Consider the following 18,951-nt stretch of genomic DNA (forward strand, 5'->3'; position numbering starts at 1 on the left):
ACAGTACATTATGCATGGTGATTACATGTAGCAATTAGGTTCTAGAAATTAAGTACCCCTATGGGTATCATTAATTGCGTTGGATCTGAATATTTTGGGACCTAAACAAGCTACAAATAACTATATCCCTACAATAGCTACAAATAATTATGCATGGTGACATAGATGGTTTAATTCTTGGGTACAGGAGTAATAGAAGGCTGTGAACGACGTTGGGCGTCTGGCCGGTGCTACCTTCTCAACCGCGCTTGACATTTGGTAGACTGCACGCTTCTCGAGGATTCCACATCTTGCCACCTTGTGTGCCATCACACTGACGGTGGACAGCTAGCGTCACGGCGGAAACCTAGCTGAATCTTAAGCAATGGCATGTGTGCTTTCACTTGGTGTACGAGATGCGAGATAAGAAGGCATTGTTGTGAGAGATAAGAACACGCTAAATGTTTATGTTTTATTTCTTGTCGTTTTCGTTGTCATGACAACATTTTAACAACGACCTCCCGTTGCAACGCACGGGCAATTTTTCCTAGTCTATATACCTAATAATAAAGGAGCTAAGGTTTCTGCCAAAATTTTCGTCCAACATTTTTTTGGACCGTTTTACCCTCCCACCAATTTACATAATACATCAAACTGTCCTGTACTGGTTCGTTTTGTTCTTTTCCTTTTCCTCCTCTAACCGCGAGCAGAGAACTGCTCTTCCACACAAGCCGCGCGTCGCGCTGCCGCGTGTGGTCGCGAAGGTCCGCCGGAGATCGATGCGCGTCTCCCGCGCGGTCCTCCTCTAGCTGCAGGTGCGAATCCTGCCGGGGACGGTGGTGGATTGAAGGACGGAGGAGCAGAGGCTCCGGAACCGCCTGCTCCGAGCTCCTGAGTTGGCCCCTCCCCAAGCTCATCCTCGATCTGTAGGTGGGAGAAAACCAGATGGGAAGGTGTTGAATGGGATCTTGGCAGCCATGGTAGTGAAGGAGATCTTGGCCGGCCACGCCGGGGATGGGAACAGACCGGTGGAAGGAGAATAACGGGATGGGAGTGCTGGCAGCAGAGGTGTGTAGGGGTGGCCGGCTCTGAAGGGGCTGAGTGGGTCGGGGCAGGGGTAGAGATGCAGCCAGAGATAGGTGATGATAGTGAAAGAGAAACTGACAGAGATTCAGCGAGAGAGATGGTTGCTAGCTAGGTGTGCGTGCGTTCTTCCTAACTGTGCTTTGCTGCTAACTCCAAGTTGTGTTTTTTTTGTGCACTTCGTTCCCCTGATTGCTTGTTGTATGTACTTCGTTGCTGCTGCTGATTGCTTGATGTAAATGGTATTTCTAGCTTCGCTGATTGATGTGAAAAATTGTCTGAGAGAAAGAGTAAGATAGAGAGGTATTATTTGCATGAGTAAGAGACTGACAAGGACTAGACTGAATGAAGATACTGTGGTTTCATGTTGTGAGGCTGTAATTATACACTAAAAACTGTGCTCAACATTAAATTAGAGAGGCCACTTGCAAAACTGATAAAATCATGTGCGTGCAAAACCAATCTCTCGGTGACCAAGAAACCTACGCTGAAGTTTCATCTTCCTAACACTGTCCAATTAGTTAATAAAAATGGTGCGCCACATGATTCCTAAAAAAAAAAATGATTTCCAACGTGGGAGGGGCCACGTGGTATTTTTGATAGCAGGGGTACAACATCACCGAAATTGCAAGCATGAGGACTTGAACTCGGGTGGGTGGGAAGGCATCAGCCCCTCCCCACCACTAGGCTATGCCTTAGTCTGTACATGATTCCTGCAATCATGCTGCCATGCTCCGTCACTGGGCTGAACTCCTAGCTAGCGAGTCAGCACCACAGCCTAAGCTCCCTAGCTACGAAGTACACCAAGGAAAAGCTGGCTCAAGTTTGCGTGCTTGGATAGAAAAAAAAGTTTGCTGCTGCTTAGGTGAAAGGATAATAAAACAATGAGTGGCAGAGGAGGTGCCGCATGCTTCCTTCTAGCAGCTGCTAATTGTGTGTGTGGTTCGTAGCTGTGCAGGACGGTAACTTGATGCGTGTGTGCTGATTGCTAGCTGTGCAGGACGGTAACTTGATGCGTGTGTGCTGATTGCTAGCTGTGGTGATCCGTTATTGTGAGTCATTGTGTTTGTTTTGATATTTTTATATTACATCTAAATGGATAACAATGAACGTAGTTTTACATCTTGGTAGTAGGCAAATTGGAGTTCATTTGGGGACAACTTTTATAATATAATTAAACTGAATTAATTTAACCACCGTATTAGAATAAAGTAATAGCAGCCAACAATTTATTGGTCTTCCTTTCCTCCTCTTACGGGCAATGGTATATTGATGTTGCACTGGCGCATATACGATGTAGTATGATCGAATCGGGGGTAGAGAAGGCAGTGACAACAAGCCTAGCTGCGGTTGATTAATGCGACAAACTTATACCAAGAAAAGCATTCACAGTGTGACACAGTAGCATATTAGTGATGAACTATTAGAATTGATTATGTTAGTCATCAAAAGAAGAAATATTGACCAATATCAACGATGGTGACTGTTTGTCTCGGTGCAACGCACGGGCACTTTTGCTATATCTCTAAATATGTGGTGAGGGAGATTGTTACTAAAAGCATGTACAATAGTTATTATATCTTAGTAATGCTACATAGGACGATTGTTGATGTGGACGAGAGAGAAAAGGAAAATATTTTTGTCTTTTCTTAGTTCAGAGATGATCTCTTACGAAGAAAGATAAGACATTTTTTTGTTTATTGTACAAGATGTTTTATCTTACTCACATATTTTCTTTAGTTTATTTTTAATCATGATGTAATTTTAGAATCATGCAAATAATAATTATAGGAGATAATGCAAAGCGGTAATCCATTTTATTACTCCGTACATGTTTTTGCCATCTCTAATGACATGCAACGTCTAAGATAAGAATGTCTTGTCAGAAATTGTACATACCCTAAAAAATCATCTCTTAAAAAACAAATTCTTCTTTCAACTTTTTTCCTACCTTAACCTTTTATCCTATGTGACACTCCTAAGGAATCACCATTGTACATGGCTTAGAGCAGCAGAGCCCGAACTCCGCGGAACCGAAAACTGCGAGTTCGGTCTCCCGAACTCGAGGAATAGTTCGATTTTGTCACGGCGCAGGACAGAAACAGAACTCGTAAACCGAAAATGCGGAAATCGACCGTCGCGAGAAAATGAAACTCACGATTCAACTCGATTTGATCCGATCAAGCTCAATTCATCCATAATTTACAAGAATCTTAGCAAAATACAAGCTTCCTCGACCTACATTCGCTAATAACGGGCCTAATTTAGAGTAGATTAGTCCCCAGATGGACAATACTGTCACCGGGGAGCTTAGGCGTCGGCGGCGGAGGGTTTTTGGTCGCCGGCTATTCCTAGGCGACGATGAGCGCCGCCACCTCGAAGGACGCCGCTTAGGAGGTGCTCCCGCACGCTAGAGGTGGCCTGTCAACGTCGTTGTCATTGCCGCGCGGGGGCAGCGCCGACAGAGGTGGGCTGCACGAGCCGGCAGCCGGGGGGGGGGGCGCCTCGGCTTCTCCTTCCGCAACTGCCTCCTCGCGCGCTTGACGGCTTGCCATAAGCTCCGGCCACTTCTGGCCAGCGCGCTTACATGCGCCGTCGGAGCGCGACCGCCTCGCGCGTACCGCCTCCTCCCGTACACTCGGCAGACGCCGAGGTGCTTTTCCGCCGCCGATTCGGCCACCTTCCCTACCTACGCGCCTTATTCGGCCCATTGCGGACGGAGGTGTGGTGGCCGGAGCGGCGGAGTGGCGTCACAGCTGGCGGAATCGCTCGCCGAAGAGGAGGCAGACGGCGGCGGGAGTGAAAGCGGCGGAGGGGAGTAGGGTTTAGAAACCGAACTCCCCTCCACAGCCCCTTTTAATACGGGGAGACCGCTCGATTTCTCGGGGGCCCGAACATGTTATACGGGCCAGGCCGCGAGTTTGGGCTCCATTCTGGCCCATCTCTGAACCGAACCCCTATTCTCGCCGGAATTTTTCGGTTTTCGCCACGAGTTCAGGTTCTGCTAGAGATGCTCTTAGGCGCACATACATGGCGAAACTCTATTATCCCGCTTTTGTTATATGAGGACAGTTATCTTTTTTTACTTACTTTTGAGGTTTGTACTGTGTGATAGATGTAAATCAATGCAGTGCACAGAAATAAACACAAGGCGGTGTAAAAGGCACTTTGGGCCTCTTAAATCCTACATGATCCAGAAACCACGAGAATTTACCTGAAGGGGCATTTGATACCATATTGTGCAAAGAACTTTGACTCTTTGAGTGGATGAATTTATTTTCTCTGATACTGAATAGTACAAAGGATGCGACAACAATGCACGTACACTATCCAATCACTCTTATGTCTGCGCTGGACATTCGGTTTTGCAACAACGGCTGGTGCTGATAATATTCCCGCGGCGACATGTTCCCGAACCTAATAGGCCTGCGAATAAGATTCCCCACGGAAACATGTACCTTGGTGCTGAGGGTGACGCGCCGGTGGATATTGCGACGCAGGAGCACCAGGAGGTCTTGAGGTCGCTGGCTGCAGCGGCGCTACGGCCGGCGCCGGGGCCTCGTAAATTCTGTGGGGCAGAGGAGGACGCATCGTCGTCACGGCCTGCACCCCGCCGTCGTCGTACGTCTTGGACGGCACACGGGAAGGTGTCACCGCTGTCCGGGCAGGCTGAAGCGGCTCGTATCTCTTTGGTGGCACGGCGGCAGGAATCGGCGTCGCCGCGGTCACCGGCGGCTCATGCACCTTGTCGTTGAAGGGTGCCACCGGAGACGACACATGATGTGCAGGCACCGATTCTGACGGCGGCGGCGCCACCACGGACGTTGGTGGCTGCGTCGGCGGTAGATGGTGTGCCGACGGCTGCTGCTGCTTTGGCAAAGAACCATCACCGTGCTGGTCAGGTTCTTTGGCGCTGCCGCAGCAGTTCCAGTGGTTGTTGTCGCAGGAGAGGCTAAAAGATGGGCATCCAGACATGCTCGACCACTGGCTCTGTGTGTCTATCTACCCCTACTTATCTTTCAAGATTTCTGTATACCTAGCTACAGGCTCACAGCTGGGATTTATATAGGGAACTAGGTACATAGTCATCTGGCTTAGTAGACAGTAAGCATTTGTGTAGTATTGACATTGACTTGACCTAATGTAAGGGGTCAGTCACTTTGGCGAAGAATCAGATTCCATCGCCCACTCCAACTTCCTGTGGTCTCGCCTAATCATGCAATGTATTCTTATCCAACGGATCTATGGAGTCTTATTTAACCCCATGACAAATCTATAAGTTAGGCAGTTACTAACATTCTATATCAAGAGATCAGGACTGCAAAGAGTAGCGTAGCTATAGAACGGCCATTCCGCTGATGATTGTTCGCACAAAACACTTCTTCGAGCAGTCAAAATATACCCAAAAAAAGCTATGAGGGCATCTCCAGCGGCGCGACGTAAACGGACGCTCAGCGACCGTTTGTGTCCGCCGTGACCGGAAATGCGTCTGGCACCACCTCCAGCGGGCGACGCAAAATGACCGGGCCGTCCGCGGAGACGCAAACCTGGCCCAAATATGCGCCAGATTTGCGTCTCGGCGGACGCTCGGCGGTCGCGGAAAATGTCCGCTCGGTCCTCGCACGGGGCCACCTGGCAGCGGCACAACTGCTTCGTCTTCCGCTACATTACTTCCGGGCGGCGTGTTGCAGCCTTTGCAGGGCCACGTTAATGGCGTGCCTCGGCTTCCGCGAGCGTGCGCAGCGTCGATGAGTCTTCTCCGCCAGTACTGGCACCGAGGCGTCGCTTCAGCAGTCTGCGGCCGCGTTAATAGCGATGCCTCGCGTGGCGCGCGGCCGTCGCCTACCTCTGCGCACGTAGTAATGGCGATGCCACGCGTGGCGCGGCCGTCGCCCTGCCTCCACGCTATATATACAGGGGCACGAGCATCTCATCTCCTCCCCACAAACCCTAGGCGCCGCTGCCGTAGCGCCGCTTCCTCTCAAGCAGATCCACCATGAGCAGCGCCGGACGCGGCCAGGCTGCCGCACCTCCACCTCCACCTTCACCTCCCACTCCACCTCCTCCGGCGTCGAGCTCCTCCGAGGAGTTCGACTCCGAAGATAGCACCGATCTCCTCCACCCGGTCAGGGACGCCGCGGCCCTGGCACTCGCGGCGCAGGAAGCAGAGGAGGAGCTGGCGGGCCACGCGGCGTTGGACGCCGAGCTGGAACATCGCAGGCTGGCGGCCGCCGCTGTAGCCGAGGACTCCGACTCGGAGATATCTTGGTCCTCCGATGACCCTGATGCGCCGACGCCGGAGGAGAAGGCGGCGGAGCAGCGGGCCCTCGTCGAGTCTTTCGAGACGCTCAAGGACGAGGCCACCAATGCGAGGCTGGAGCAGTGCCTGCAAGAGGACGCAGCGGCGCACTGAGCCATAGCGGCCGCGCGGGAGGCGGCGGAGAAGCAGGCGACGGAGCGACGCAACGACGGTGCCGGCCCGTCAGGAAGCAAGTAGTCTAGGCCTATAGATCTACTTTGTATAGTTTTTATGCATTTTTATGTACTACTTTCAATGTTTGTACTATGTTGCAATTCAAAAAAATGGGTCGCCCCGGTGGGAGCACACCCAGACGCAAACGGACGAGCGGACAAAATATGTCCGCGGGGCGACGCAAACGGACGCTCGCGGCCACTTTTCGGCGTCCAAAATGCGCCGCGCCGCTGGAGATGCCCGGAATCGCTAGCATGATTTTTTTTTGACGAATGCTTCCCCGGCATCTCCGGCTCCCAATCCTCGTCTCCAGCAAGAGTTTCAACTGTTATAAACGCGACAAGCAAATAACGAAAAACGATAAAGAAAAGCACAACAGACACAAGATTTAACTTGGAAAATCCCTCCAACAGGGGGAAAACCACGAGCGTCAGCCAACAAATACTTCACCATATCGAGGAGAGTGTTTACAAACGTCGGTGATTATCTTATAATCTGATAAATCCTAGCTGGCGGCTTACAAGAGGTATATATAAGTGGTGGCATCGATATTTTCACTTTATCTGGTGAACTATCCTTTGCTCCAATATTTCACTTTATCGACTTTCCTGATCACTGTCATCTACACAAACACAACATGCTGGTGGTGCCCGAGTATTACAAAGGGAAGTCATAATACACATATTCCATATTTTTCATATACTCTACCTGTGTTATAAATTTTGTGGCGCCAATTGAATTACATGCACGCGCGATTTTCTAACCGAAGCAAGCATCAATATAACGATTGGATCACCCATGGTGGTGGATGGCCTAGCGGTAGTATTCACCAGGAGGGAATGTGGTTCTGAAGTAGTTAATGGATGGAGCACCCCTTTGATAAAAACGCGTAACCATAGATAGATCTAAATAGGGCAGCGCTGAGGATCCTCCGGAGGCTGCAAACCCCTCAGCCTCCGCCGTTGGATTAAACTAGTTTGAACCGTTAGATCGACTTCTGTGTTTAGTTTCGTCTCAAAATCCCACTTTTGCTTCATTGAAGCAAAAAAAATCCCGCTTTTGCTTCATTGAAGCAAAAAACGGTTCAACTAAAATAGAAGGAGAGCTGCGACGACTCTTTAGACTTCGTTTGGTTGCAGCAAAAAAGGTCCCGCTTTTGCTTCATTGAAGCAAAAAACGGTTCAACTAAAATAGAAGGAGAGCTGCGACGGCTCTTTAGACTTTGTTTGGTCGCAACAAAAATAGTCCCGTTTTTGCTTCATTGAAGCAAAAAAAGGTTCATCTAGAAGTAAATAAAAATGGACCTCGCCGGAGACATCGCCGGAGTCCTTGTAGTAACAAAAATGTACTAAATTAGCAGAACCAATATTTGTAGCAAAAGATTTATACTATTGTAGCACGGTGAAATACTATTCGCTCTGGCACCGCCGCAAGATCCGAACTCCGGCAAGCAAGCACCGCAACCTCTCCTTGCAACACCGGCGCCCCTCCATGCAGCAACACCCCTGCCGACGGTAGCACCACCACCCACCTATGGCAGCACCACCGGTAGCACAACCGCCCAACCAACATCAGCATCAACGCTTGTTGCAGCACCGCCCATCTCCTTGAAGCATCTCCCACCGCCGATGGTAGCATCTATGACATACATTAGTAGCACCTTCCCCCAACAATGGTAGCAGCACCGCTCTTCCTTGGCCGCACCGACGCCTCGTCGCAGCATCTCCCACCGCCAATGAAAGCATCGACGAACTTCACTGGTAGCATCTTCGCCCAACAATGGTAGCACTAATGCTCAACGACATCAAGGTCCCCGATGGCAGCACCTCTTCCCACCGCTGGAAGCAACTACGTCTACCGCTGGAAGCATGATGCAGCCAGTTTTGCAGCACCAGTTGTGGATATTTTGCGACATTGGAGTAGCCGGTGACGTGCAGCTTGCAGCAGCGCCATGGAGTCGGGCTCGGTGGCGCTCGTGATGGAGGCGTGCAACCATGGTGGGGGATGGAGGCGGCGCATGGAGCCGACGCCGCGGGGGAAGGAGGAGGCGGCAACCGGGAAGGAGGCGGTAGACGGAGCCGGCGCCGTGGGGGAAGGAGGCGGCGGCCATCACGGCGGACAGAGCCGACGCGCGGAGGAAGGAGGCGGCGGTGTGGAGGCCGTCCATCGCGAGGGAAGGAGCTAGCGCCGCGCTCCTGTAGAGGCTGACCGCCGCCGGGAACGGAGGTCGCGGCGCACAACCTCGCCGGACCGGTGGCGGCCCCGGTACAGAGCGCGCTCGGTAGAGGGAAGCGACGGCGAGGAAGCTCGTGGAGGAGGAGGGCCATGGCGGGGCAGCTCGCGGAGGAGGAGGACTGGAGGCCATGGAGGATTCCCGTGGGGCCTCGCTCACGGAGGTGGGAGCCGGCGGTGATGCGCTCGCGGAGGTAGGAGCTGGGCGGCTTGGGTGAACGACGGCGCGGCGACTTGGGTGAACGGCAGCGCAGCAAAGGCTTGGAGGCGCGAGCAAAACTGCGCGCGGAGGAGCTCACGGGCGTGCGCGCATGAAGACGATAGAGAAACTAGAGGAGAAGATAGAGATAAGGTGAACCCACGTGATGTGCGGGAGCAGTTTGACCCAGACGATCGGCTCCATCGAGCGGCCGAGCAACCGGAGGCTGCGTACGTTCCAGCCTCCGAAGGATAACAAGCATTATAGATCTAAGAGGTCTTTTACGGTGATTGGCATGGAACTTTGGTTCCATCTAATTGACTTTTAGTTCCATCTAATCTAATTTTTCGTGACCGTCGATTAAATCAGTGATACATTTTCTATAGGTTCTATAATGCTACAACGCTTCAGAACGGACGTTTTTGAGTCAACTCATTAAATCAGAATCAAATCAAAATCAAGATCAGATAGGAACAGCAAGTGTGTTCGTCCTGCTCTTCCCACGAGCTCCCGCTGCCGTCGCCCCGCAGTCGCCGCCGCCGCCGCCGCCGCCCCTCCCCTGTCGCCGCCCCGGCCTTTCCCTCGCACCCCCTCTCCTCCGTCGCAGCGGCGAGCCGCCGCCCGGCCACCCGTCGCGGGGACTCACGGCCCTGGCCTCTCCGGCGAACTCCCCTCTCCTCCGTTGCAGCCACGAGCCGCCGCCCCCTCCCCCCGTCGCGAGGCCCCGTCTTGTCCGTCGCAGCCGCGAGACACGAGCCGCCGCCACCATCGCCGGGATCGCCGGGAGCATCCAACTCGTACCTGACGAGCGCCGCCCGAGATCACGGCGGACGCATCTTCTGCCTCCTCATCCACGTCGCCTCCTTCAATCGCTTCTGTGGCCGTCGGTAAGCTCCGATTCATAAAAAATAATACTACATTACTACTAGCATATTGCTTGTTCTTCGCTATGGAACCACAGTATTAAGTAGTACAACACTAAGATTTGCACACAAAGTGCCATTATGTTTCTTTTTCTTTTTGTTGCCTGGAGATTCAGTTAGCATGTGAATTTACTTAGGAGCTCGATTTTATTCTGAAACATTGTAGAAAGTTTATTTATTTCTTCTCTTGATTCTTGCAGATATAAGAATTGAAGGCTGGAGCTGGAGTCTGAGACCGTTGTTGCTTCTTCTTGCTACGCAGCGGTTGTCTATTTTTATGTATATTGCTCAGCTCGTGATGTCTAAGGATACTCTGTGAGTTGTGCAACTTTGCTTGGACATCCATTGTATCTTCATAGCATAATGTTTGTTTGTACTACAATTTTTTAAAGATATATCAGTTTTCATTTTACTCACTGGCTCAAATAAAGCATTTTAGTAGCCATGAAGTCTACTTGTTCACATCTCTGACTTATCTTTACACATAGCAAGGTTTCTCTCTATCCAATACTGCTTGTTAGCTTAATCACGAAGAATGCGGACAACATTCAGTGAACAAACTATAGAAAAATAATTTGTTTATGTTATAATCACATTGCAAAGGGCATGCTATTACATGTTCACCACTAGATACAATATTGCTGGTAGGGCTAGTTATATATTTACGGCAAGTGCATGGCCTCGGATGCTTTGTTTGACTGGTACCATTATAACTATGAACTTAACCATTCTATATCGTAGTATATAATCAGGTAAGGACTAGTTCTACATACAATCTTTTTTATGTGGAGCCATTTCTTTTGTATGGCAGTGTCGAGAGTATATAATATTAGCAGCAGTAGGTTGGCAGGAAGGAGGGGAAGACTAGAATTGGTTGTCATTAGTGACTTGTATTATAATATTGCAACTTGTATTATTCTGATTATCGTAGTATATAATCAGGTAAGGACTAGTTCTACATACAAGATCCAAGAGACCACGATTTCCATGTTGGATTCAAGATCACCAGGAGTGAAGAACCAGGATATCATAAATACGTCGATTAAAATTCACAGTTGTTAGGAACCTGGGCTTTCTTTTGTTGCTAACTCACAACATATTCTTTAACTCAGATATTGGATATGAAATGCAGCAGTAGGAGTATGTGTCAGTACTGATTCTACTATGTCTGTGCAGTATTCCAGGAACATGATGATGTCTCTGCTTGAATGCAGACGATCCAAGATGAAATGGTCAGTGTCATGCGTGAAGATAGAAGCTTGTGCTGCTATGAACATAGCAGGTATGGTCCGTGCTATCAATCAGGCATCTATCGTTTTGTATTTGTAATCACACAGAACCTTATGAACTTTCTGTCCATCTAACTTTGCTTGTGCTGATCTGCAGGTGGCTAAAATGGTGCACATACCTCCAGCTTTGGTTATGGACCACTGGAAGATGGTGAAGGGCTTGACAGGCTTAGAAAGCAGAGGATGCATTGAGAAGACATCTTATTAGCACATGGATTTGTAAATTTCACTTGTGGTAGTGGCCTGATGTTATGTGCATACATCTCTTGGGGTCTAAATCAATACATGCATCTGCCACCCTGACTGTGATCCTATGGATGCCATTTTGTAGCTTAATTATCAAGATAAGCATGTGCTTTTGTCAAATCTGCTCTTATATATGACCATATTTTGGCATTGAATGGATAAATAAATGTAACAGTCCACTTTGTTGAGTAAACCGCATGCTTCTGGTACCAAGGAGTAGAGTTAAAAATACGGATTCTTTGTTTTGTTTTTTGCTTATTCCATACTGCTGTTGGATTCCCTTTCTTTCATGTTATATTTAAACAGATATACACAACTTGATTAGCCCCTGTCCATTGTGCTAATGTATAACCAAATTGCAATCAGCTCAAGTAAAGAGCATCTTATATAAATTGCAATGAGCTCAAGTAAAGAACATCTTGATTAAATAAATAAATGTTTGATAGAATGATTAAAAAATGATTCAAAACTCAATATGCTAGTTTTTCAAGAACCACATTTTCTCAGTTTTGGATCACATGCCAAGCTGAAGTAAATGTGACTAAGCTGATAGTTCGTCCTGACTCGCGCTCCCGTTGCTCCTTTTGGTCCATCTCCTCGCGCTCCTGTTGCACCTTTTTGTCCATCTCCTCATGGACTATCTTCAACTCACGGAACATGTTTTCACATTCTGCTTTATCTTCTGTTCCACGGCATCACATTATTTTTTCATCTTCTCGACCATCACTTCACGTTCCTGCTCTAACTTCTTGTCCATCTACCAAAACGCCCAGCAAGTATAAAAGCTGCTACCCTTCTAATACACTGTGGATGCAATATCTGCCAACAATTCAACACAACAATTACAAACAGAAGCAGAATCAGAAATCATGAAGCTTCTCTACATGTATGAATTGTTATTCAGATTAACTTATAAGATAGGAGCATGCCTGTGTAAACAACTTAACATCACATTGGAAAAGTAAAAGGGCAGTGCAGGGGAGGATTCCTGAGAAATTCACACAGGAGTAGCAGCAGACATGGCAACCATTAGCCACCATTAACAAAACTAATGGAGCTCCACATGCACATTCTGTACAGGTAAGGTAAGTTACTTGAGATAGAAATTAATCGACGACCTAAAGTTGCAGATTATAATCATGATGTTAAGACAATAGATAATGTATAGTGAAAATGACATAGTAATTGATGTGCCGCTTTTTTGCAGAAAAGCATCAAGTGGCAATCTAAAAACAACATGGTTTTGGCAAACTTTTTTTTTGTAGACTTACAGAAGCAGGAAAGTTTGCCCTTAGACAGAAATATAACAGAATGCACTAATAACCGAAAGCTACAAAAAAGAAAATCCATGTCTTAGTTAAGAACAAAAAGGGAAAAACATGCTACAAAGCATGCGCACAAAATGAAGACAGGGAGCTCATGTTCTTCCTTTGGTGAAAATTTGCTGATAAAGAGAACCGATGGGTCTTCATACTTCTCCAAATGGGCAGCTTGCAGCAGGCAATAGATGAATAGAAGTTACTTACAATGAAAAATCAAGATCAGTTCAGAAGTAACCAACGATATGTCAAACTATAAACAGATACAAAATGAAGCACAAATAATCATGAATCAGTCAAAAGGCTTTCTATTTATCTGCGTGTCGCAAACAAGAGATATTTGTGCTCAGAACGGCAATGTATTATAACAATGTTTGAATGCTTATAAACTGAAGGCCCACAGCAGCTCTGCTTACAGTTTGTGATTGTAATAGTTCTCTTGTACAGAATATGTACTGCATACAGCAGCTTCTGTTTGAATACTTATAAACTACAGGCCAGCAGCAGCTTCTGTACAACACGAAGTACATATTCTGTTAATAGTTCAGACACATTCTGCATGTAGTCAATAAGCATTCTATGAATCAGTCCATAAGCCTAGATGCAATAATACACTACAGGCCTACATCAGCTCAGAACGGCAGTAGCTCTATTGCAAGATTGTTTAGACAAAAACTAAAGCATCGATGCGTATATGTTCAACCATCTAGAACTATACTTTCCCCTCTTCTATTTTTTTTAAATGAACATTAAGCACTCACTGCAACATTCAGATTAGCTAGCAGACCAATTGCAAGGCGTGTACTTGGAAGATCCTATGCTTGCACCTAGTTTCAGCACGAACAAGACTAGCGAAATATGAAGGAGCTGAGGGGGAACGTACAGTACTTAACAAGAAGTTGCGCCGCCGCCACCCGCTCCATCCTCGCCTAGCTCCGGCGGCCAACAATCACCCAGGTCCCCGCCGCCGAACAACCCCGTACCCAACGAGATTCAAATCAAACTCCGCCGCCGCTCCTCCCTCGCCGGCCACATCCCCTCCGTCGCTGCCCGTGCTGGCCACAACACCGTCAGGTCGGGTCCCCTCTTGGGCCGGGCTCCGCCGCAGCAGTTCCCGTCTGCGCTTGCCCGCAGCCAACAGCAGGCCACTAGCTCACACCTACTTGGCCCCTGCCGCCCTACCGCTCACCACGAGAGCAACGTGGAGATCGCCGGTGAGAGACCACCCCGATGTGAGAGAGGGGAAGAGGATGAATGGCGAGAGATGAAAGAGACATTTCAGTGAGAGAGATTTGGTTGTTGCTTTAAGATGTGTGTATATATGTCAATTGGTTGTTGCTTTTAGATTCGTGCAGTCTCATCCCATCATTCGGCCGCTCAAAAGGGCGCTTGTTTTTTATAATGTTCGTAAAATATATTGATGGTTCCGGTCCCACGAATTTTGGTTCCGGTCCCATATTTTTGGTTCCGTCTATTTACCTCCATCAGATATGGGTGGATGGACGGTTATTAAAAATGCCAATCACTATAAAACTTGTATAGATCTAAACTAGAGGAACAGGCGACCGTCTGTATAGCATTTTCACAACGTGGCTGTTGCGGTACACTTAAAACGCCTTAATTTGTAACACAGCCAAGTGTAACAAATCAAAGTTTTGAGGATTAATGTCCATGACAATACTCCATCTATATTTTTAGGATTACGTTATCAGCTGCCTCCTCGCTGAGAGCGATTTAAAATGGAGAATAAAATAAAATTGCCAAGGCGCCAAGCTGGTTACATTTAAGTATAATTCACATGTTAATCAGCAAAGCTAGCACATTCGTACAGACTCCAATTGAGAGATCGAATAAAAATAGCATCTTTTGAAATTATGTCTCTAAATTGCTAAACTTTTCCTAAACCAGAAGTACATTACCTAAAAGTAAAAAATGCATTGAAGGGTTCGCTCTGTTCCATAAGCACTACACAAAGATTGTGTGATGTTTGCAAGGTTTATAGATGCAGGGCTTTGATATACTTCAAGCAGCTCTTGCTCGCCATGGCCATGGACACGATAGTGTACTTCGGCTTGTTCTAAGTCAGCATGGTAATTTATCGAGAAATGCATCAGAAGTCCAGCCCGTCTCTACACTGGATCAATCTTCAAGGTGTATAATATGCCTGAGTGATAGTTCTCACATGTCAACTTGCTCCATTTTTATCTCTCTTTTGGCTATGCTGGCCAAAAACTTCCAGTAATAGCACAGCCTTTGGAACACCTTATACCTGTCTAATGTACATCCTACACAATGTTTAATGTAAATTAACTTGTACGTGATCACAGGTAGTAAGATAATATATTACTGAACCTCCTGCTTCAGGGCTTGCCTCAGTCTGTTGTTGCACACTTAGCTAGTTTTTCACTTATGCCCAGTATAATGTGGATATCGATCACGACTTTCCGGTGGTCTCTTCGCGGCCATCTGTACCTTGTAGGGCACATTCTTTTTTACTTCTTGGACACATGCATACATGATATTTGTATTCTCAAGAACCATTGTTTTTCTACCAAATAAAAAAGGTACATTGATAAGAAAGCTTTAAAAAGCTAAAGGTAACATACCAAGTTCAATTCCACAAAAATATGAAAAGAAGTTCAATTCCACAACCAACTAACATGTTGCTTGATGAAGGTAAAAAAATGAGGTCAACAGAGCTAGATTATGAAAACCACACAGTAGGATTGCTAGGTGCTACTAAATCGATGGTTGGAATTTGTTGGAATGTAAAAGCCACAAAAGAGTTCCATAATATCTGAATTCAAGCTAAACCACTGAATGCAGGATATACTTATACTAAATTTTAGAAGCTGATATACAAAGGATCTTATAATAGAGAGGAGAATAGGGATACAGATCAAGCATCAGAATTGTACCTACTACTCTAGTCATTTCGTTTTCTAAGATTCTAAAATCCATCAAAGCTATGTAGAGCGTAAAAAACATAATTCACACTATTCCGCTACTTTCCACCATTTTCTTTTAAGCACACAATACCTTACGAAAATATACAATTGAGCAGAGATACAGATTCAATGTTGTGAAGAAATTATATAATAGGTACAATACAATTTTCTGTCGTAAGCATGCATTGAGATACTTTTGAACAATCCGAAGGACCCTGGACCATATATATAATTTGTTTCTAGAGCCGATTGTGAATCACCTACTAAACTTTAATAGAATAGATACATCTGCTTTATGATAGACTACACAAAATCTAAACTGAGAAGTGATTATACATGATAGTTGGAAACAAAGTGCATAGAAAAAGAAACAATAGAGTGTATCAAGTATGAATTAGTAGACCACGCCTAATGCAGTTTTGAAAGCAGTCTTACAAGACCTGTCGTCACATTCATAAATTATGGTCCAGGGTATAGTATATCCTACATAGCACAAATAAGACAATTAACTGGAGGTGCCTAACCTGTGATACAACTAAAAAGGTCCAGGTGCAAAGAGCATATTCTACATGTACCTGATGCGACTCGTTCGCTTACTTGACAACACTTCTACCCCAACCACCATCACACATGGAAGATAAGTCGGGTCTTACAGCGATGATGCCAAGCCACCTAGGACGGCCACTACTCCCTGGGGTCACTACCTCCTCCGGCACCCACTCCTGCTACACACGTTGTCGCCATAGTAAATTAAAGGTGGTTGAACCACACAAATATATAAGAACCCTCTCCCATTTCACACCCACCGTTTTCATCACTGTGAACTATAAAGAGTCGCTAAAGAACACAAACATATAAGAAAATATTTTTACCAGCGCCAAGTTATTGCCCACTTTTTTTGAACACGGGAAGAGATCCAAACATATTCGAGGTAAAGAAAAAATGAAACAAACATTTTGTGAACACGGGAAGAGATCCAAGAAGAGCACACTTAAACAAATGATGATAGCCAAATCCTTGTAGAATTCTTTAGTACAAAAGAATGAAAGGTGCATGACAGATGATATAGGTATACTGAAGTTACACCTGCAGCTTGACAGTTGCTAGATATGCAGTTAATTTTTTCTTTGACTGAGTTGATAGTGTTGAACATGATTCCAGCATTTCAGGGGAAAAATAATATCAAGGCATAATAAGCTCAGCAAAGCTCACTGTCAATAAAATAACAGAATATGATGTAGATGATCTGGGTATAAAATCTAGATTGTGTAGGAAAATATAAATGACAGTACCAAAACAGTAGCAACTAATCTGACATGCCATCCATCATGCAAAAACGAATATTTATTCAAGAAACATGTATTTAATGATAATTAGAACTCCTGTGCAACTAAGGTGTTGATAAACTGATTTATATATTGCTATGTATTGCATCTAAGAAGCTAAGAATAAAATTGTTGGTCCAAGTCTAGGAAGAGTCAATCATGTACATGCAAGATAAATATTGAGTATAGCTTATAACTTAAACACATTCTTTGTGAAGATTGAAAATGCATTTGTGAGAAATATTTCTTATATTCTACTCAAATCAATAATTTGGATTTCTTGACAAAATTGGTACAACAGATAATTCACCTAATAATTGTGTCATATGAAAAGGGGGTAGACTTGTAACTTCGTGTACCTCTGATGTTGGACCCCTCGCCATCTATTGATCTTTATACTCTTATGCTCAAACCTCAGGACCATTTGCAACAATGCGGAAAAAATATGAGGTGAACTATCTAAAAGTGAAATGTTATTAGATATCAATAAACCAATCTGCAACCACTCTAAAGCTGCATTAATCCTTATACTAAATTCCAGTCAAATATTTATTATCTATGTTAGGATCACATCTATGTATGCATTTCTATAGTAAGAAACACAAAGTTGGTACACACTTCTCACTATGGAAGTACGAATATTATTTGTTACAGTGGCTTTGTTGATGTACCTATGCAGTGTATTAATGAATACTCGATATATGTTTAAAAAATGCATACATATATAAACACGCAACAACGTGCATGTAGCTTTTCTGCCGTGTCCCTGCCATGTCCAGAAGCAGCAACACGCGAGCCCAAGACGTTTGAGGCTGTTGGACATACAACGGGCGGAAGGTATCCAGCTTGTTTGGCAAATCAATGGAAAGGGAATGGGAGTTGACGCATATTCCACACCCCCCGTCTTAATTACCTTTCCACTTCACTACTTAACTCCCACTCCACCCAAACAATCAATGGATTAAAAAGTCCCAACATCTCCAACTCCCATTCCCTACCTCTAATCCCCAAACCCCCAACCCCCCAAGCAAACACGATAATTTCTCGCCCCATAACGAATGACGCGGTACAGGCCAGCGCAACGCCATCCCGCCACCTCTGATGGGTCTTGTAGGGACCAACATGGAGGTGGGTGGCCTCCTGCCGCTCATCCATAGAAGCCTCCCTTTAGGTCACCTCCATTCCCCGCTTGAAACCAATGAAGTCGACGATGGACAGCGGCACAACCTAGGTTGGCTGGTGATTCGGGATGGAGGGCGGCAAGGAGGTACGGTGGGGGCAAGAGATGGGCGGGGGTTATGCAGCGCACGGAGGCTGTGTGGGGGCAGTGGCCAAGAGCCCTAGTAGGGGATGAGGAGTGAGCGGCGGAGTGCATGTGAAATATGATCGCAACCTCAGCACAAGACGCCCAACCGACGCACCAACACCGGTCAAAGTAAACCCCACAGTGGGGCACACATCGCAGCAGCACAGACCAGCGCATGGAGCGGCAGATGCCCATAGAACACATGCAGCTCAGCAGGCTTACACTATTTACTAATTGTAGATCATCCACACATTATTATTTTCAATCTACGCACTTCTTAGAGTTAAGTCAATTCTATGTCAAAATCCCTTAACTTGGAAAGAGATACATGGAAATGTCATTGGTCTACACTCTAAAATTGCTCTAAATACGTCTATTTAATTTATAGCAGCTACAGAAGCATCTCATCTTCAGCTCTCCATCACAGCACAAGGCTTGTTTCATTGTATAATTAAACAGAACAAATTGTGTTCAAGTGAAAAACTGTCTGAAACTCTATCCCAGTAACTGAAGTTCGAACAATCCTAATCTGAACAGAATTGTTCATTGATCTGTTTTGATGGTTTCTCCATTGATGCTCTAAATAGGTTGTGCTCTAGCAGAAACAAAATTAAGAAACATGCTTACAC

General features: G+C 46.1%; 1 protein-coding gene and 1 long non-coding RNA gene across 3 annotated transcripts; one reads left to right on the forward strand and one right to left on the reverse strand.

Annotated features, from left to right (window-relative positions):
* Positions 1-4,297: 4,297 nt before the first annotated feature.
* On the reverse strand, positions 4,298-5,082 carry LOC124657748 (extensin-like). The gene has a single exon (XM_047196262.1). The coding sequence runs from the start codon at positions 5,035-5,037 to the stop codon at positions 4,480-4,482; it is 558 nt and encodes a 185-aa protein (XP_047052218.1). The 5' UTR covers positions 5,038-5,082; the 3' UTR covers positions 4,298-4,479.
* Positions 5,083-9,695: 4,613 nt separating this feature from the next.
* On the forward strand, positions 9,696-11,617 carry LOC124654652. 2 transcript variants are annotated; one of them, XR_006988411.1, is made up of 4 exons: positions 9,696-9,853; positions 10,090-10,204; positions 10,832-11,171; positions 11,276-11,617. It is a non-coding gene; the product is annotated as an uncharacterized LOC124654652 (long non-coding RNA). The 2 variants fall into 2 exon arrangements; XR_006988410.1 differs by lacking the exons at positions 9,696-9,853; positions 10,090-10,204 and having other exon boundaries at positions 10,676-11,171.
* The last annotated feature ends 7,334 nt before the right edge of the window (positions 11,618-18,951 follow it).

Source organism: Lolium rigidum, chromosome 5 (assembly GCF_022539505.1).
Source record: "Lolium rigidum isolate FL_2022 chromosome 5, APGP_CSIRO_Lrig_0.1, whole genome shotgun sequence".
NCBI lineage: Eukaryota > Viridiplantae > Streptophyta > Magnoliopsida > Poales > Poaceae > Lolium > Lolium rigidum.